Below are 21077 nucleotides of genomic sequence, written 5' to 3' on the forward strand. Positions count from 1 at the left end.
TGCTGGGATTAAAGGCGTGCGCCACCACGCCTGGCCTTTTTAGTCTTGAGTTAAGATGGCTACTATGTAGCCCAGGATGCCTTTGAACTAGAGGTTGCTCTCTGTGTTGATTACTAACATATTCTAGGAGACTCTGTGCCTATGTATAGGGTAGCCACAGATGGGGAAAACTGAGGCTCAGGGAGCTACCTGGGGCCATGTGGAGGGTAGGCCTGCTCTGCTCATCTTTTTCCTATTGCTTTGTTCTTCCCTTGAGGGGTCAGTACCTGCTACTGGAGACCACCCTGGTCACTAGTTACCTCTGCCCAGAACCTCTGAAGGTCTCTGAAAAGGCCTTGTCCTGGTTGGAGATCTGTGTCCTTTAGCCCTTTCTTATTGAGTGAGCTTAGACAATTCACTTAGTGTCTCAGTCAGGGTTCTCTAGAGTCACAGAACTTATGGAATATCTCATATCGTAAGGAAATTTATTGTAATGACTTACAGACTGCAGTCCAACTAACTCAACAATGGGCAGCTGTGAATGGGCAGTCCAAGAATCTAGTAGTTGCTCAGTCCCACGAGGCTGGGTGTTTCTGCCAGTCTTCTGTATAAGCGGGAGTCCTGAAGAAGTAGGTTCCAACAGAGGAGCTGGCAAGTAAGTGCAAGGAGGCAAAGAAGAAAGAACTCTTCTATTGTCCTTATGTAGGCCTCCAGCTGTGGCCCAGATTAAAGGTGTGTACTACCACACCTGGACTTGGAACTTGTTTTGTCCCAGGCTGGCCTTGAACTCAGAGATCTGCTTGCCTGTCTTCTGGGATTAAAGGCATATACTACCCTGCCTGGGTCTCAGCTTTCAGTGGTCTCTATGCCTCAAGATCTGGATCACATTTCTGGATTGTAGTTCATTCCAAATACAGTCAAGTCGACAACCAGGAAATGCCATCATACTTGGCCTTCTGGACTCGAAAGGAAGGGGCTTTTCCCCTGTCCTTCCAGCCCAGATGCAGAACAAGCTAGTATTAACCCCGTGGAGTGATGTGAATGGGTGCCTCTCTGCCATTGCCTCCTCCACGGGCCAATGCCAATCCTTCCCAGCAAGAGACTGCTCCACCACCCTGAGGCCCTGTGAACCAGGTCTCTCCAGGATCCCCCCGAGAATTCAAGAAAGGAGGTTGGACCAGCCAGGCATGAACCCTCACAGGTCCCTGCTATATGGGGTCCCTGGCAAGCTCTCTCACTTGCAGAAGTTCGTGAGCACCACCCTGAGGCCCACACTGATGCCCTACCCTGAACTCTACAACTGGGACAGCTGCGCCCAGTTTGTATCTGACTTCCTCACCATGGTCCCACTGGTTGATCCCCTCAAGCCGGTAAGTGCTATTCCCTGATTACGGAGAGCAAGCTCAGGGGCTTAAGGTGAGCCTAGGTGCTAGAAGGTCAGCCAGGCTCCAGCCTTCTGAGACACCTGTAGGGGAAAAAGAGAGAGGGCAACCACTGACCCAAGGGTACATAGCAAGCCTGGTCTCTAGCCTGCTGGATTCTGCCTCAGTTTCCCTTTTTAACTCCAGGAGGGACAGCAAAGAGCTGGGGGATACCAAGCTTCCTATAGCCTTCAACCCCATCTTTGGACTTCTGAAAGGTTCAGTCCGCTTTTCACTGAGAATGGGGAGGAGACAGGAAAGAGTGGTGAATAAGCAGTCGTTGATAGAGGATGAGGCGAGCCCACCAGTTCCTTAAAACAGCAGACACATACAGGTTACTCGGGTCTGTTTGTGGCACATCCTCAAGAGGCTCTGGATGCAACAGGGGCCCTGCCCCTACAAGTGGGTGGCGGCTGAGTGGTGGGTGGCAAGGGGATCTGTCGAGCTGACGGGTGTGCTGTGTTCAGCCCACGCACTTATATTCCTCGACCACCGTGCTCAAGTGCCAGAAGGGAAACTGCTTTGACTTCAGCACCCTGCTCTGCTCCATGTTGATTGGCTCTGGCTACGATGCCTACTGCGTCAATGGCTATGGCTCACTGGACCTGTGCCTCATGGACCTGACAAGGGAAGTGTGTCCTCTCACTGTGAAGGCCAAAGAGGTATGCCCGATGCTGGCAGCCCAAAGAATGCACAGTCCTGGGACTGCCCATCCATCTTAGGAGATCAGGGCACTGCTCCGACTACCCTTAGAGAAAGCAAGAACTGGGTCTCTGCCCTGGCCACCTTAGGAAAGTGAGGACTGAGTGTCTGCCCTAGCCATCCTCGGAGAAGCAGGTCCCCATGCAGGCTGTCCTTATACTTATGGGTTCCTGCCCCATCACTGTGCATCCGCTGTTGCTCCAGACTCCCTATTGCAAACCTTTGGTGATTTCTCTGTCCTCAGCACCACCCACAGCCCAGTCCTCCAAACTGTGGTCCCTCTTGCCTGTCTTAGCTCAGTCTAAGACATTGTGCTCCCACGGGGAAAGTCTCATAACTCAAATGGCTTCTGCCGTATATACAACTATCACTAGCTTACCCACTTCCCCTTGCATCTGATAAAAGCCCGTCCTGTCCTGTTAATGGTGGGAAACAATGGCCAAGTAAGTGCTTGATTCTCAGTCCTCCTCCCACTCAGACAGACAGACAGGCAGACACAGACAGACACAGACAGACAAGACAGACAGACAAGACAGACACAGACAAGACAGACATAGGCAAGAAAGATACAGACAAGACAGACAGACAGACAGACAGACAGACACACACACACACACACACACACACACACCTGTTATAGTTTTAAGATAGAACACAGAACCTCACCCATGCTGGGCAAAGCATCTGCTCTGAGCTATATCCCCAGCCCGTTTAGAGGGAAAAACTTAGCACTGACCCCAGTGAGTGATGCTTGAGTTTTCTGGCTGCTCACTAAGGAAGTGATAATCACCAGAGTTTCTGCCAACAGAAGAAGCAGTTATCAAATTTAAAAATATGAAGTGTGGTTATGGTCGTGGGTAATGAACATTACCCACATATGAACATATATGTATGTATATATTTCATGCCAGAATCACACAGACAACAACAACGAAAGCAAAACGAAACAAAAAAACCCCAAATCTCTTTACACTTGAAAAAACACCATGCAGAGTGCACAGGAAGAGCTCTCTACATCCTGGGTGGATTCCAAGGCTCAGTGACAAGGGTCAGGCCCCTCTGCAGCTGGAGGATGGAGTCCCAGAGATCTGAAGCACTGAGCAGCAGGTCAAAAAAAGAACTCTCCAGGGGCTGCTCCCCCCTTCTCTCTCTCTTTCTCCTGGTTTTTCAAGACAGGGTTTCTCTGTGTAACAGTCCTGGCTGTCCTTGGACTTGCTTTGTAGACCAGGCCGGCCTCAACCACAGAAATCCCCCTGACTCTGCCTTCCAAGTGCTGGGATTAATGGGACCATGGCAACTTTTAATAAGGAAAACATTTCATTGGGGCTGGCTTACAGTTTCAGAGGTTTAGTCCATTATCATCATGATGGCGCACAGGCAGACATGGTGCTGAGAGTTCTAAATCCCAATCCACAGGCAGCAGGAAGAGAGAGAGAGAGATACCAGGCCTGGCTTGAGCATGTGAAACCTCAAAGCCCACCCCCTAGTGACACACCTCTTCCAATAAGACCACACCTACTCCAACAAGGCCAAACCAGATAGTGCCACTACCTATAAGCCTTTGGGGCAAATTTTCAATAAAACACCACATACTTGATGGGCAAATGCTCTCTTACATTTGTTTTTCCATTCCATGGCCTCTGAGCTCACACCTCCTGGTCTTCTTGTTTCTGAGGCAATGCAAAGAATCAAATGTATGTCAATAAGTAACAAAGGTAGAGAGCTATCTGGATGACAAACAGGTTTCATATGGGCTTGGGTTGACTCAGTGGCTATTCATGGCATCCTGGGTAGTTGGTGTTATCACTCTTAGTATACAGAAAGATAAAATGGCATGCTCAAGAAGAAAATGTGATAACATAGTTTGGAGGATGGAGACCCAGGGATGGAAACCTGGGTCCGATCCCCAAGACTGGAATTATATTTCTTTCACAGTCATAAGCCCACCTCAGCAGCTCCTGGAGAGTTCTTTCCTGGGAGCACATATCATCATTTTGTACTTAATTATATACACATGTGCACACACATTCATGTAGAAACACACACACATTCACTTTTCTTTCCTGGTTCAGAAAACTTGAACTTGGAATCTATGTATGAACTCTCCCAAGGATAACCCCTGAAAACTCTTAGTCCAGACTATCTGGCCCACCCTCTGTCTGGGATCCAGATCATCTGGGTTGAGCGCCAGCTCGAGCGCGCTTGTGTGTGTGTGTGTGTGTGGTGTATGTGTGTGTGTGTGTGTGTGTGTGTGTGTGTAATGTTCTAGTGCCAGGCTGGTGGAGAGGTCTTTAGTATTCTCTGCCATGCAGCTAGGCTTGATCCATAAAGAGGACCCTCCACCTCGACTCCCACTCCTCCCTTCAGGTCCTGGAGCTGGGGCGGCAGCTCCCTCTTCTGTCAGGGCTAGGCCCTGATCCCATTAAGCCTGTAAAGGGTGCAGTGGGCGACTTTCCACTCTTCTTGGGTGACAGATAGTCAAGAAGAAAGAGAAGACACTGCCTAAGAAATACTCCATCAAGCCGCCCCGGGACCTGACCAGCAAGTTTGAGCAGGAGCAAGAGGAGAAGAGAATACAGGAGATCAAGGATCTAGAACAGAGGCGACTTAAGGAAGAGGAAGATCGCATCCTGGTGGGCCTCCACGGCACTGCACCCTGACATAGCTGGTCATGGTGGGCCCCCTGGATAACATAACAGGGCCATAAGGCCTTCCCTTAAGATTCACTAAAGCGCTCCTTACCCATAGAATGTATTGCCTTTCTTTGGATGAAATCTCACCTAGGGTGCCCCAAAGAGTGAGCCACAGATCTGGTCACCTGCCCCACATCCCACCCCACCCCCGCCACTGCCACCATTTTAGTGGTTGAAACCTGGAATTCTAAGGAGGAATGTTGGAAAGAGAGTTCCCCTTAGCTGGTGGTCACCCACCTTCCCTGTGCAGGAGGCAGAGAAAGCGAAGCCCGACCCCTTGCATGGCCTGCGGGTGCACTCGTGGGTCCTGGTGCTGGCAGGAAAGCGTGAGGTGCCTGAGAGCTTCTTCATCGACCCTCTGACTGCACGCAGCTACAGTACCAAGGATGACCACTTCCTGGGCATCGAGAGCCTCTGGAACCACAAGAACTACTGGATCAACATGCAGGACTGCTGGAACTGCTGCAAGGTGTGCCAGAGTCGGGAGAGGGGTGGGTAGAGACCGGGGATGAGGGGTTGTGGTGAGCCTGTCCATCTACCCTCTGATAGCAGGGTATGGTGGAAGTCCCAGAATCCACACCCACAGCTATCAAGAGCCATTCTGGCAAGATGGACTTCTCCAGTTTGCTATATGCATTCTTTTTAACCCTTATGCTATTGGTTTATGCAAATGAACTCTGGGTACAGGTTGTCCATTTAAAGGGTAAGCACACTGTCCACCGAAGGCCCTGCTTCCTGTGCCCAGAATAAGAAAGAATACGGCCCATCCCTCAGGAATCCTCTTGTGTAAAATGCTTGCCACCGACCCTAACGACCTGAGTTAGATACTAGGGTCGGCATGGTGAAAGGAGAGAACTGATTCCTGAAAGTTGTCCTATGAGCTGCATATTCTCTCTCTCTCTCTCTCTCTCTCTCTCACACACACACACACACACACTAGAAAAGGTGCACAACTGTAAGGGCGCGTCTTGTTAGATTGGTTTGTGATAATGAAACTCCCCTACATACCAGCACCTGCCCACTCCCATCCAGTCACCGCTCCACCCACAAGCTCTGTGGTCCAGCAAGTGCTTATCAGGTACAGGTCAATACTACAAAACAAGGAAAAATTCCTTTATACAAACACTCTTCACTTGAGAAAGGATGCATAAGTCCACAGGGAGACGTCACTGTAGGGCGGGGTTAGGGGCAGGTGGCATGGGCTACAGGGGAGTGGAGCCAGTGCTGACTTCTTAATGGTCCATCAGTTTGTTTAACACACTTGGTCGGCGGAGTCATACGGTGTGTACTCTTCTGTGTTGGGTTTGTCAAGTCGTGGAGATGTTTGAGAGATTTGTCCATTTCCTGCCGGGCAATGCGTTGCTCGTGTTTACTGTTCATTAATTCCCTGTTCTTGAAGCAAACCAGAACCCACTTGCTGTTTTAGAGTGGCTTGTTTAGACCATTTCCAGCACGGGATTATTTGGGATAGTGCCTCAGCGAGCACTTCCCTACCTGCATCTCAGGGAACACATACATACCTGCCTCTGATGGGTTAAGACTTAGGAGAGTCACCTATCATCTCAGTAGATTCTTCTCATTTTGCAAAAGTGACCGCATCAAAGCAGCACTCTGTGAGAGTCTGGACAGCCTCCTGCTCCTTACACTCAGTGTTTGCTTGGGAGAGTCTGAGATGAGGTCTCACTCCAGACCAGGTTGCCCTGGAGCCATGCCTTGTGCATTAGCCTCCGGAACTCGGAGATTCCAGGTGTGCACAGCGAGGCCGCTTGTTTTTGCCATTCTGTAGGCAGAAGGTGATGTTACGTTGTTTCAAAACTACAACTGGCTTTTTGAAGACGGTCCTCATATCCAGAAAGTCTAAAATCTGTCTATTAATTCTAAGAATTAGAAAGATTCCAGGGCTGTTCTCTCTGTGAGGTCAGTTTTAATCCTTTTGTGGGTGACTTTCTATAGAATCAGTGTTGTTTCTTCTTTAGACGTCATCTGGGTCTGGAGTTCTCTTCCCCACCCCCACCCCCTCACCCCCGAGTTCTCTTTGTGGGGTGTTTTAAATGACACATTCAGTTTGGATAACTCGTTTATCTGGCAGTGCTGGAGACAAACCCCAAACCTAGAGTAGTCCAGGCAAATGCTCTGGCATTGAGACTTATACACCCAACCCAGGGCATTTATTCTTGAGTAATTTCTGGTTCTTTTCTTTTCTTTTCTTTTCTTTTCTTTTCTTTTCTTTTCTTTTCTTTTCTTTTCTTTTCTTTTCTTTTCTTCTTTTCTTTCTTTCTTTCTTTCTTTCTTTCTTTCATTTTTTTTGAAAACTTGGTCCCTTTCATTTAAATTTTCAAATTATTGCTATAAAATGTTAATAGCTCCTTATTTTTCTTTTAGTATTTTAAAGACTGCTCTCAATCTTGACACTGATAATGTAGACATTTCTCCTCTAATGAGCCTGGTTAGAGGCTTTTCAATAGTGTTGGGATTGTCAACAAACTAGCTTTCGGTTCTGTTGATTTTTTTCCATATAGCTTTGTTTCATTTATTTCTGCTCTGATCCTTATTATTTTCTAATGTTTGTTTTATTGATTAGTTTCTTAAGGTGAAAACTTAAGAAATGAACCTGGCTGGTTCTATTTTGTTAGTAAGGACCTTCATTTCACTCCAGCAAGCTACCCCAGGAATCCACACATTTCAATAGTCCGTGGACTCCCCCGCCCTCTTTCCCAGTTCAAAAATTCTCTCTCCTTTTCACTTATCCTCTGATCCATGAGTCATTTAAAAATGTGGTGTTTCAGCCAGATGGTAGTAGCATGCTCATTTAACCCCAGCACTTGGCAGGCAGATCTTTTGAGGCCAGCCCTGGTCTACAGAAGGAGTGCCAGGAGAGCCAGGGCTACACAGAGAAACCCTGTCTCAAAAAAAAAACCAAAAAACCAAAAACACACACACACACAAAAACAAAGGTTCTGTTTATAGACATGTAGATGTATTTCCTAGTGATCTGTCTAATTTTATTTCAGTTTTAATTGTATGGTTTTTAGAGAATGTTTACCATGTAACCCCCATTATATTCTTATAGCTTGGTTGTTGGTCCGGCTTATGCTGCCTCTCAAATGTTCTGTGAATTGAACTATAATGACTATTTTTTGAGGATGACTAGAAGGTTCTGTTGGATGTCAGTCATCACAAGCCCGTTGATGGTGCTCGCTTCCTCCCTGGTCTTCTTGGCTGGTTTTCTATATTCTAAAGCTCCTGCCTGACGTTATCTGGACCCTGGATTAGAATGTTGGACTTCTTTGTTTCTTCTATTGGTGTTGGCTTCAAATATTCTAGAAATATGTAATGTAGTGAATACACATTTAAGATGGCAACATCTTCATGATAAACAGACCCCTTGTATTATAAATGCCCATCTTCCCTCCTTCAATATTTTTAATCCTGATATCTGTTTGCAATACATAAATATAGTTTATTCAGCTCTCTTTTGGTTTATGTTAGCAAGGCTACCTTTGCCTTTTAAACAAAACTCTGTTTGTATTTTCTATGTTTAGTGTGCGTTGTTGGGTCTTTGTCCATTCTGTCGGTCTCAGCCTCTTGGTTGCGGTGCTTAGGCCACTTCCTATGATGTTTTTTGATAAATCAAATTCATAGCTATTATTTTTCTAGATACATATTCCTCAAATTTGAAAGTTTTTTTTTTTTTATTTTTGATTGAATAGATTTTTAAGCTGGGCCACACTCAGGAGGCAGAGGCAGGAGGATCTCTGTGAGTTGAAAGCCAGCTTGATCTATATAGCAAGCTCCAGGACAGCAAGGACTACATAGAAAGATCCCATTTCAAAAATAAGTAAATAAACATTTCTCATGCGATATATTCTGATTATAGATTCCCCTCATTCCTCTCATACTCTGCCTACCTCCCCACTCACTCAAATCTACACCCTTTCTTTATAAAAACAAAATCAACAAAAGACAAAGCAAGCAAACAAAACAGAAAGGAGAAGCACAAGAAACATACTCAAACACATACACACACATACACACACACATACATGCATGCAGAAATCCCATAAAAACAGAAAACCAGAAACTATAATTTATAAGCAAAGACCTACAATGTTAAAAAGCCAAAACAACAACAACAACAAGAAAACAGACAAAAGACAAATTATTATGAGACAAAAAAAAAACCTTCCAAAAATACCACTGAGTTCATTTTGTGTTGGTCGTCTCCTGCTGGGCATAGGCCTGCCCTAGGTGTGGTTCCTATGCCCACTGAGACACCGTGGGAGAAATCTCATTTTTCATTTGTGAGTGCATGTTGCCATTTCCCATGTGTACATGTGTCTATGTTACTAAAACCCACATATGAAAACCTCAGAGATGATTGGCTCGTGGGAAAAGGGAAGATCTACCAGTCCTGGATGACCTTACCTGAGTCTTTCTGTTATCTTTAGTGCTTTGGTGTGGTCCATCAAAGTCTCAGGGCAGAGCATGGATTTCCCACCTTTTTCTTTTTGGAGGACTCCAAGTTCTGATTTCTGCCCCTCAGTACTGTGGTTAAACAACTCCTCCTCCTCCTCCTCCTCCTCTTCTTCTTCTCCTCCTCCTTCTCCCCCTTCTCTTCCTTTCCTTCCTCCTCCCCTTCCTCCTTCCCTCCTCCTCCTCTTCCTCCTCTGTGAAGGAGTCACAGGCAGCCCAAGCTAGCCTTGAACTCACTATGTAATGAAGGATGACCTTGAACTGCAGAACTGCAGAACTGCAGATCTCCTTGCCTCCAACTCCCAGATGTTGGGATTCCAGGCATGTGCTCCTGTGCCTAGTTTATGCGGATCTGAGGATGGATCCCAGGGCCTCGTGCATGCTAGGCAAGCATTCTACCAACTGAGCTACATCCCCACCCTCCCAGAAGTTCTTCTTAACTGCTTCAGATCCCTGCCTGGAGAAACTCTCCCCCGACCATAAACACCCTTCAGTTCTCTCTTTTCATGAATCTTTGCTTCTTAATTTTTCCCCAGTAGTGGATGGAACCTGGGCCCCACCCAGCCCTCTACCACTACCTTGGAGCTACATCCCAGCACAGCTTCTTAATTACTGTGGGTTTGATGTTTGCTTCTGAAGTAGTGTCTTCCTTTACAGCCAAGGTTGGCCTTGGACTCAGCAATCCTCCTGCCTCAGCTTCCTCAATGGTGCGGGATTACAGGTCCACCCACCATGCCCAGCTCTTGTGGGTGTACTTGTGGAGGAAGAAATGCTTAAATGTAGATTGACAGAAGAGAAATGTGGGAGATGGGACGGATAGTGTGATTAACTCATTTGGTGGGGTCATTTAGCACAGCAAAGTGGCAGTTCCGGGAGAGAAGCTGTGTGCTCAACCTCTCCATGAAGCACCTGGTGTGTGGCCAGACCCTGCACCTGGCCTAGGAACACACAGCAGATGACACAGAGCAGATCTCCACCATTGGGCACATTCATGGAAGGGAAAAGCAGAAAGCCACTGGAATTGAACTCAGGCCTCAGGCCTGAGTTCTGTTGAGTCCTGTGCTCTGTTGTTACACCTAGTGTCCCCTATTCCTGACTAGATAGAACCCTGCCTGGCTCCCAAGGGATGGCAGAGGCCCCTTGGGAGCCAGGCAGGGTGAATTTGTTTGTAGCACTCGGCTCTTGGTTCCTGGCTCCCTGGCTGGGAGAAAACAAAAACAAAAGCAAAAAACAAAGAGGTTCATGTTAAACCAGTCATTTCCTGCTCAGAAGTGCTCCTTAGTGACATACAATGTCATCAGGTACAGACTCTTCCCAGCAGGGGGCACCACTGAGTCTCCTCTAGACAAGCTATAGGATTTCTTTCTTCCTTGGGAAATGGGATGATGGGATGGGAGTGGGGCCTCAGTTTCCCTGATGAGATGAAGAATGTAGCTGGACTCTTAGAGACTGAATGGGGCCGACATTCTGCACAGCCCCTGATGGCCTCAGGGAATAGCCACTGCCCCTTAGGAGCAGGCACAGTCATGGGGTCCAGGGGATGGACTCAGCTGGTTCCCCCTCCATCAGGACTTGATCTTCGACCTGGGAGACCCTGTAAGATGGGAGTACATGCTCTTGGGGACCGATAAGCCTCACCTGTCCTTGACTGAGGAGGATGAAGAAGGGCTGGACGATGATGATGATGTGGAAGACCTGGTGAGTCTGCTAGCATGGGGGTGGGGCAAGGGCCTTCACTCCATTTTGTGTCAGGCAGTCTGACAGACATCCCTGCAGACATGTGCACTCTGGGGGAGGGGAGTCCAAATGTATCAGTCCTACATTCTTCAAAGCAGAGGGGTCTTGTAGAGCTCTCGTTTTACAGATGGGTAAATAGAGGCCTAAGCATATCCGGTGACCAACCCAGATCCCAGAACCTCTCAGTAGGTTAGGGGACAGACAGTACTTGAATTCAGTCTCTCCTATCTGGAGCCATGATCAAGGCTTGAACTGTTCCTTAGAGGGACCATATCTTTGGAGTAGGAGCCCTCAGGGTCCACTCTGCTAGCTCCTCCTTAGTCACTGGCCTGGGGTATCCCCTCATCAGACTTCTGTCTGTCATCTTTCAACAAGGGGTATGTGTGTGGTGGTGGTGGGGGTACTTCCTACATGGAGAAAGGAGAGACTAGGAGGCAAATTCCCCCTGCTTTAGGAATCTTCCATGTCTCCTTTATGTGTAAAACTAGGGTGAGGGTCACTGTGTTTGGTATCCATAGCAACAATAACAGGTGTATCAGTCGCCTAGCATTGCCATAAGGGAGTACTACAAAGTGGAAGTTCCACACTCCCAGAGGCTAGAAATTCAGGATCAAAGGTGCTGCTGGCAGGGCTGCTTTCTTCCAAATTCCTCTGGGTTTGCTGGTAGCCATGAGCACTGTAGTTTTATCTGGCTCTCTCTCTCTCTCTGAATCTGTGTCCTTTATCTCATAAGAACACTTAGCATATTGTAATAGGACCACCTGAAGACCCAATTTAGACTCCATTGCCTTACCCATAAAGACCGAACTTCCAAATGCAACAGGATTCATAGGTACTGCAGTGTGTCTGTGTGTGTGTGTGTGTGTGTGTGTGTGTGTGTGTGTGTGTGTGTGTGTGTGTGTGTGTGTGTGTGTGTGTGTGTGTGTGTGTGTGTGTGTGTGTGTGTGTGTGTGTTTGTGTGTGTGTGTGTGTGTGTGTGTGTGTGTATACTTTAGCATATGATTTTAGAGGTAGGTTGAGCAAGCCCATATCAACAGGCAACACTGCGGGGGCAGGTTCTGCTTCCGCTGCAGAGTCTGAGTTCACTCATTTAAATCCCGGCTTCCTGGGTAGCTGAGGACAACTTATACACTGCAGGGCAAAAGGAGACACCAAAGGTGTCTCACCCAATAAGTGAGAGCTAGGAACCAAACCCCAACAGTCTGGATGCATATCTGCCTTCTCAGGGGGGTGATTATTCAGCTCTGAGGGCTGCCTAAGAATGACTGAGGCCAGCTGGGCGGTGGTGGTGCACGCCTTTAATCCCAGCACTCAGGAGGCAGAGGCAGGCAGATTTCTGAGTTTGAGGCCAGCCTGGTCTACAAAGTGAGTTCCAGGACAGCCAGGAAACTCTGTCTCGAGAAGAAAAACAAAAACCAACCAAACAACAACAAAACAAGAATGACTGAGGCCGCCCTGTTCTCCCTCACCTCGATTCTGAGCACTGGTGTCCCTGCTGGCTGTGGGCTATGTACCCTTCAACCCAGGAGCCTGCTCCTTCTGGAAGCCCTGTCACATCCCTGGAAGGGGAATCCTGGTCCCTCTGTCATGGACAGGATAGATCCGAGAATCAGCCCTCGGCTGCAGGGCCAGACCTGGGATTCCTGGGCTGTCTCCAAAAAGTTGCTATAGCTTGCCGCCAACCCATTGATCACCTTGTGTGATCTCAAAAGTGGTCACAATTAGATGAGCAAGCAAGCACCCAAGGCCTGAGCATTGTTTCTGGCAAAAGTATATACACAGGACATCTTGAGCTGGGTTTGAGGATCATTTGTCTAGACTAGGCCTTATTTCACAGACCAGGGAAGAACAGCCATGCAGGGCCCAAGACTTATTCACAATATCTGTTAGTCCTCCCAAGAGGCCCAGTTAACAGCTAAGGAAACCTAGGCTTAAGAGTGGATGAAAAACTTACCCAGCCCTCCTTACCTGGTACTAGGTACAGTCAAAGACTGTACTCCCTCTGATTCAGGATCCCCTCTCTGAGTAGCCATCATGGCTAGAGGTGGTTTGGCTGGAAGGGTGGGTATGAGAACCAGTGCTACCATCTTTGACCACGCAAGTAGGGGTTCACCCAAACCGACTCCTCTCCTCCGTAACCTGAGTCATCTTCTGACTTCTTGCTCTTCCGGGGAAACTGACAGCCCCCTTAGCAAGTCTGGGTCTGAGGTAGGGGAACAGAACTGTGCCATGGCCTCTGCTCCAAGGCCCTGGCCAGCAACCACCTCTTTTCCTCACAGGGCAAAGAAGAGGAGGATAAGAGCTTTGACATGCCGTCTTCGTGGGTCTCCCAGATTGAGATCACCCCAGAAGGTCTCTATCACTCACTGGTTCTCAGCCCACAGCTCAGCAGAGAAGCCGTAGAGGCTTCCGGGGCCCTTCTTCCCAGCCCCTCTCAACCCCCTGCCAGCTCTGTACCCAGAGCCTGACCCTACCTGCCACACAACTAGACTGTTACCATTATGAGCACCGAGGTCCAGGACATGGTCTCTTTCTTCCCTTCCCCCGGATCCCCTGTTCAGAGGAGGCCATGGGCAGAACATGGAATATATGGTGCCATGTGGCCAGGCCACAGGAAAAAAATAGGCAAAGAAGGCAAGAGACTGGGTTATCCTTTGCCCAATGTCTACATATGCCCACCTGGAAATGCCTAGATCAGAAGAAGGGCATAGGCTGTTCCAGCAGGTGGCAAAGTGCTACACAAGTGGTCATGAACCCTGGGGTAGAAGCACCCATTACATCCTGGATAAGGGATGGAGGCAAAATGGGTCTTAAGAAGTAGTAGTCATTGGGGCTGGGTTTTGAAGGATCAGATGTCTTTCTAGCACATTACTCTCAGTGGTGAAGGCCTGGCAGGGGAAAGGAGTGGCTGGATCACAGATATGATTCTCAGGTAGCCCTGGGATGCTGGCTGGCCCAAGAATACCTTGGGAAGAGTTGAAGCCAGCGCTGGCGGGTAGTTTCTTCCTCCTTGGAGCTGGTTCTGGGCCTGGAGGCACTTTATAGGCAACACAGACAATGGACAAGCATCCAGGAAGGGGTGGAAGGAAAGACCCCCAGCTCCCTCTACATCCACAGAGTTTGAGACCCGTTGTCCCAGTGGAAAGAAAGTGATACAGTACAAGAAGGCACAGCTGGAGAAGTGGTCCCCATACCTCAACAACAATGGCCTGGTGTGTCGCCTCACCACCTACGAGGACCAACAGTGTAAGGCTCCTTGGTGTCATGGAATGGGGAAAACAAGGATATGCCATGCTTGGTGACCCCGGGTAAATCAGTTCTTTTTTTTTGTGTGTGTGTGTGTGTGTGTGTCTGTATGGCAGAGGCCAGAGGAGCTGGTCTGTCTGCAGCAACCATATCTGTGTCCCCACAGGCACAAAGGTTCTAGAGATAAAGGAGTGGTACCAGAACCGGGAGGATATGCTAGAGCTGAAGCACATCAACAAGACCACAGGCCTGCACGTGGACTACTTCAAGCCAGGCCATCCCCAAGCTCTGTGTGGTGTGTGGATCCCCTGTCTGGGCAGACCAAGAGCCATGGTTGGGGAGGGGTGTTTACATACGATGACACTGATGGGAAGAACTGACCCTAGGCATCATGGAGGGCCTTGGGTGGCAAGCATGGGCATTACCTCTGACTCTGTAAGATAAGGTGGTGTGTGGTCAGCTGAGGAAGCCCAGAAAAGGAAGACACCATGACCATCGGCTCTCTAGGAAAGTCAAAGCCAGGGCCACATGCTGTTCTGTGCCTGGGATCAGGCCGGAATCTCCTCCAGAGGGTACATGATATGGGCCACATGTAAAGGGTCTAAGAATGCTGGGCCATAAAGCCAACTAGCACCACCAAAGAGGCAAACGTAGGAGCAGAGTGGCCACTGTATGGCTCTATGGCTAGGAGTCCATGAGGTCGGGAAGAGGGGAAAGAAAGAATACGCCTCCTGAGGTTCATATCGTACCCCAGACTTCAGCAGAGAAAAGTCTGGAGCATACAGACACCAACCACGTTTGGGAGTTGAAATTTCAAGATTAAACCAAGAAGGGACCATGCCACAACCTATGTGTGGGCAAGTGGTCCTAACCTGGTGGGTGTGCCGGGGGTTGAAAGCGGCAGAAAGCTGTTCCCTATTGATACCAGCCAGTCGCTCTTAAGAATAATTGAGCTAAATGTGTTAGTAATATGGAGATATAGCTATAATATGGAGATATAGTGACAGAACACATGCTTAGCACGCCTGAGGCCCCGTGTGCGTTCCATCTCTAAACAGCAACATTAATGGCCTTAAAACAGGAGCACGTCTTCTCCCGGTAATTCCTCTGCTGAGAATATGTTCTCAGCAGAGGCTGAGCAAGAACAATAAATGTATGCTACAGTTGCTCATCATGGTGCTGTTTATAAAAACAAAAGAATTAAGTGTAACCGTAATGCCCAGCAAGTGGGGGTTGGGTATACAACGGATCCTCACGTGTGCTTCAGAACATGGGGGCCTGGGATTGGGTTCCAGAGCCAGCTGCCGCAGCCCTTGACGCTCACCCAGCCCCTTCTCCCTCCCCTTCTGCCCTCCCACCTCCCCCCACCTCAGTGCACTCATACAAGTCTATGCTACCTGAGATGGACCGGGTCATGGAGTTCTATAAAAAGATCCGTGTGGATGGCCTGGTGAAGCGGGAGGAGACGCCCATGACAATGACCGAGTACTATGAAGGGCGCTCCGACTTCCTTGCCTATCGGCACGTCAATTTTGGACCCAGAGTCAAGAAGCTCAGCCAGAGCAGCGTGGAGTCGAACCCGAGGCCCATGGTGGTGAGAGTACACGTGGGCTGGGGACTGGCTGCCCGCCCTCACTGGCAGATAGAGAGCCAGCAGGATCAGGGGAGCCCTGACTCAGGCATGATCATTAATGCCTGTGATTTTTGCCAGGGTTCTAAATATGAAACAACCACTTTTAACAAATGCAGACCCCTGGGCTTGTTAGGACCAAGCCTTGTCCCCAGTCACTAGACAAAGAAGCAAGGCTTCCTCCTTGTAACGAACAAATACACACGTAATAACCAGACATCTGGAAATATGGGAAACTAAAGAAACGGACAGATATCTCAAATAACCTCTCTCCAAAATTACTGTGGACTAGTAGGTTTGTTCATAGCTGGACAATTAATCCCAGCAGTTGAGAGGTGGTAGCTGAAGAGTAAAGAGTTCAAGGCAACCCTCAGCTACATCGTGAGTCCAAGGCTGAGCCACATGAAATCCTAGCTCAGTGAGCCGAGGACAGAGCTCACTCAGTAAAGAGTTTGCTTTCTAAGCATGAAGACCTGGATTTAATCCGCAGCGCTCACGAAAACAGCCTGGTACTGTGACCCGCATCTGTGATCCCAGCACCAGGGAGGCAAACATAGGGTTTGTTGGCCTGCCAGCCAAGCCAAACCAGTGAGGTTCGTCGAGTTCAAGTGAGCCCAAGTTTTGAGACATAAACCCTGTCTCAAAAAAACAAGCAGGAGAGCAATTAAGAAAGACAATGTCAATCTCTGGCTACCACACAAATGTGTGTATGCATACCAAGGTGCTCGCACACAATTTGTTAGCCAGAGTCTTTTAAATTGTATTGAGATCTGGGGTGAGGGTTAGAATACCTGTTTTTGGCTGCTTGGCCTCAACCTGAGCTTTGTTTCCTCTGAGATGCTACAAAGTTCTTGGCCATTGAACTTCCTGGCCACACACCAAAGATGCTCCTTTCTGTAGTAAGGGTTAGCTGATAATGGGACAGGCTTTCTGGAGAGCTCCCCGCCTCTAGAAGCAGACAAATAGAGTCGTGTGGAAGGAATTGGAGAAAGGTCCAACACCATGAAAACCCACGGGGGTCATAGAATCCATTGTCTAGCAGGAAGGGCGCGCACCCCTGGACTCCTGGGTCTTGAGAGTCCTTCCCTCCGGCCCACAGAGCATGCTCAGAACCCCTCCTCTCCCCTCTCTGTGTGTTCTGGCCACACAGAAAATCACAGAGCGGTTCTTCCGCAATCCAGAGAAACCCGCGGATGAGGACGTGGCAGAGCGCGTGTTTCTGATAGTGGAGGAGCGTATCCAGCTTCGCTACCACTGCCGCGACGACTACATCACCGCATCCAAGCGAGAGTTCCTGCGGCGCATGGAGGTCGACAGCAAGGGAAACAAGATCATCATGACACCAGAAATGTGCATCAGCTACGAGGTGGGTCGGTGACTGCACGGCACACAGAAAGGTTGGGGACACACTTTAAAAACTGCACCCGCAAGCATCTTCTGGTAACTTGAGAGACCCTAAGTGGGATTTCTATGAAAACTACCCTGGGAAACCCAAATGAAAACCCTATTAGATGTAACCGGAATGCCCAGAAAGTGGCGGTTGGGTACACGACTGATAATTCATGTGTACTTCAGAACATCCCTCTCCCTGGGCCTGGGATTGGGTTCCAGAGCCTTCCTCATGGTCCCTGCCTGCACCTCTGGGGATCCTAGACCCCAGATCCCAGGGACCTATCCTGATGGTGACAAATATTCTTTCTTATGCCCTAGACTCTAGGATGGTCTTGCCTTCCTCTTCTAATAGCATAACTGTAACCCCCTCTGCATCTTTCTTTGGTCCCTCTTTGTTACTATGTTTTTGTAGAGAAGGATCCTGGGGTCTGGAGAGGTTAAGCACCTTGCTTGAGGCCACGCAGCTAGAAAAAAGGGAGTAGATTTAAACCAAGTGGTCCCTAGACCTGCCCTGGCGCAGCTTCCCTGTCACCGTGGTGGTTCTGGTCTCAGGTAGAGCCGATGGAGCACACCAAGAAACTCCTCTACCAGTATGAGACCATGAATCAGCTGAAGAACGAAGAAAAGCTGTCCCGACATCAGGCCTGGGAGTCGGAGCTGGAGGTAAGGTCCTACCCCAGACCACAGGGGGCGCGGCAGGGAGAGAGGGCCTCTGCCGTGATGCACCTCCTCCATGATGTCTGATCAAGGTGCTGGAGATCTTGAAGCTCCGTGAAGAGGAGGAGGAGGCACACACGCTGACCATCTCCATCTACGACACCAAGCGCAACGAGAAGAGCAAAGAGTATCGGGAGGCCATGGTGAGTCTCCCGGCTCTTCCCGGGTCTCTCTCCCCGGAGCCCTGCCTCCAGGGTAGGGAGGATGTGAGAACCCTGTGTAAGGGATGATGAGGGGATGTGCCAACCCTTCGCAAGGGATGATGAAGTCGCTGGTGACGTCAAGTGAGTATTCTTGTTGACTATCACCTGCTTGTTGATGGGTCACCCCACCCCCACCCCAAAGAGCACTTAAGATCCAGGCTGGGTGTACTTACCCAGGACTGTGACCAAATGAAAAAGTCTCTACCTTGTGTAGAGAAAGAATGAGAACTACATGCCCATCTCTACCAGGGCTTTCACTGAGGCTGTGACCTAAGCCGGGAATCCAGCCAGCTGACTCAGGCACAGGTTGAACACCAAGACTCAGCCACGCAACGCAGGGCTTTGGCTTTACCCACTCTCGCCAAGTGGGAGGACCAGTTTGGGTTCCCAGGATTGAGGCTAAATCCTCTTCATCAAGCAGTGCAGATCTCTAAAGAAGTTTGGAGTTGGCCTGGCAAGGCTTGGCTTTGGAATGTTCTTGGATCTATAGGAAAGGGCAATAGCTCCTGTCTCCATGTTCTCTGGCTCCTGTGTGCCCCATGTAAGGCCGGCCTTATGGGCAAAAGAGAAAAGTGGGAGCTCAGAATCTTGGCTAACCCACTGCCACTCGCTGTAAGTGTCTGCTTTGGATTTTCCAGACCCGAGCTGGTCTGTTTTCAGAGGAGGAAACTAAGGCTCAGACTGATTGATGAATTCGTGTCAGAAACAGGAATTACATGTCAGAAAGGAATAAACAGGGAGAAGGAGGCAATCGTGTCTCATAAGCACCCTACCCTGGGACATGGATTTAGGGCCTGGCTTTTACCATTGCACAGTGGACTCAGCTGCTCGGGAGGTCTCCTGCATATCCCGATCTTTCAGCTGGTTCCCTGGCCCACAGGAGCGCGTCTTGCATGAGGAGCACCTGCGGCAGGTGGAGGCCCAGCTGGACTACCTGGCCCCATTCCTGGCCCAGCTCCCTCCAGGCGAGAAGCTAACCCGTTGGCAGGCGGTGCGTCTCAAGGACGAGTGTCTCAGCGACTTCAAGCAGCGGCTCATCGACAAGGCTAACCTCATCCAGGCTCGCTTTGAGAAGGTGTGGCCAGGGCCCAGGCAGGGGAGATGACCTCACCATCCTCAGTGAGAAAATGGGACCCGAGAGTGACAGATGAGCGGATGAGTGTGTGTCTGTGGCATCCAAATACCTGACTTCTTCTTTCCCCTTCGTTATTGTATGAGTGGATGGATGGATGGTGGGTAGCTGGGTAAATGAGTGGATGGATGGGTTACCAGGTCGGGGTGGGGTGGGCAGGTACAGTTGGATGTGCAGTGAAGATTAGAAGTGGAGTGTAGGTGGATGGTTGGTTGGATGGATGGATGGATGGATGGATGGATGGATGGATGGATGGATGGATGATGGTATGGATGGGTAACTAAGATGGGCAGACAGAGGGATAGAAGAGTGGATGGGTAGGTTTGTGAATGGATGGACGGTTGGATGGTGCATTATAATAGCTCCTAGTCCTTGGCCTGTTTCCGTGAGACAGGTGAGGTGCATAGCGCGTGGTCCCCACGCAGTGTCTTGTCTGCAGAGTGCAGACAAGAGTTGGGTGGAATGGGACCCACCTTGTTTTTGGAGACGAACTTCTGGGGGCTCTGAGCACATCCGCAACGTGTCTAGCTCATGTAGCTATTTTGTGTGTGTGGGTGTTTTGTCTGTATGTCCACCACATGCATGCCTAGTGCCCTCAGAGGCTAGAAGAGGTCATCGCATACCCCGGGACTGGAGTTTCAGATGATTCTGAGCCTCCATGTGGGTTTTGAGAATCTAACCCCAGTCCTCTGGAGAGCAGGGAGTCCCCTGCTTGTTTTTTGAGACAGGGTCTCACTCTTTGGCCTTCACTGACCTGGAACTTGCTGTATAGACCAGACTGGCCTTAAACTCACAAAGACCCATCTGCCTCTGCCTAATGGGAGCTGGGATTAAAGGTGTGCACATCACACCCAGTTGTTTTAATTTTATATATGAACTGCTAGGAGTGGAACCCAGGGCCATGCACTAAATAAACCACATCCCTATCTCTGGCTGACTGCTTTGGCCCTGTTCTGATTTCATGTACATGCTGTCCTTTAAATCATGACCCCAGCAGTTTCCACCCAAGATATTTTGGGATGCTCTAACTGTGTCCCTTTCCTTGGATGTCCGGGTTGGGGTGTTATCCTCTTGAGGCTGCCTGGTCATCTATGGAACTACAGCCTGGCTGCAGATCAGTTTGCACATTCCCATGTTCATCTCTGTATGCTTCCAGGAGACCCAAGAGCTGCAGAAGAAGCAGCAATGGTACCAGGAGAACCAGGTAACCCTGACGCCGGAGGATGAAAACCTGTACCTGAGCTACTGTTCTCAGGCCATGTTCCGCATCCGAATCTTGGAACAACGGCTCAATCGGTAAGGGGCAGAGCCGGGAGGACTCCGGGGAGCACTCTGATAGCTTGGATATCCCTCACCTTCTCCTCCCTCCCTCTGCTCAGGCACAAAGAGCTGGCTCCACTGAAGTACCTGGCGCTGGAGGAAAAGCTCTACAAGGACCCACGCTTGATAGACTTCGTGAAAGGCTTTGTTTGATGGCCCCTCCTGGAACTACGGCAGACCCTGCCAGAGAATGGAGTCTCTCCCTTCTCCCCAGCCACTATGATCCTATACTAGCCTCACTGCCACACTACCTTCCTGTCCCTCATAGCCTCCCTCAAATAAACACATTTCCTGTTTGCCATTTATACTTCAGTGTTTACAAGCTCCAGTCTGCACCACCCTAAATCTTTTTCTGTCATCTTCTCTGCTGGATTATCAAGTATTGGCTCTCCAGATGGTTCCATGGTCACCTGCCAAGATCTGCTGAGAGCT

General features: G+C 49.3%; 1 protein-coding gene across 1 annotated transcript in view; it reads left to right on the forward strand.

Annotated features, from left to right (window-relative positions):
- The window catches only part of Drc7 (dynein regulatory complex subunit 7), a 23190-nt gene extending 2210 nt beyond the window's left edge, over positions 1-20980 (forward strand). Inside the window, exons 4-18 of the mRNA XM_021170245.1 lie at positions 1224-1349; positions 1868-2062; positions 4577-4735; positions 5046-5264; positions 10838-10966; positions 13285-13357; positions 14123-14251; positions 14418-14546; positions 15625-15845; positions 17032-17247; positions 17826-17936; positions 18023-18133; positions 19074-19268; positions 20482-20621; positions 20705-20980. Of these exons, the coding sequence (XP_021025904.1) occupies positions 1224-1349; positions 1868-2062; positions 4577-4735; positions 5046-5264; positions 10838-10966; positions 13285-13357; positions 14123-14251; positions 14418-14546; positions 15625-15845; positions 17032-17247; positions 17826-17936; positions 18023-18133; positions 19074-19268; positions 20482-20621; positions 20705-20798 (2247 nt within the window). The 3' untranslated portion in view covers positions 20799-20980. The remainder of the gene's footprint in view (positions 1-1223; positions 1350-1867; positions 2063-4576; positions 4736-5045; positions 5265-10837; positions 10967-13284; positions 13358-14122; positions 14252-14417; positions 14547-15624; positions 15846-17031; positions 17248-17825; positions 17937-18022; positions 18134-19073; positions 19269-20481; positions 20622-20704) is intronic.
- Positions 20981-21077: the final 97 nt, after the last annotated feature.

The sequence above is a fragment of the Mus caroli genome, chromosome 8, assembly GCF_900094665.2.
Source record: "Mus caroli chromosome 8, CAROLI_EIJ_v1.1, whole genome shotgun sequence".
Classification (NCBI taxonomy): domain Eukaryota; kingdom Metazoa; phylum Chordata; class Mammalia; order Rodentia; family Muridae; genus Mus; species Mus caroli.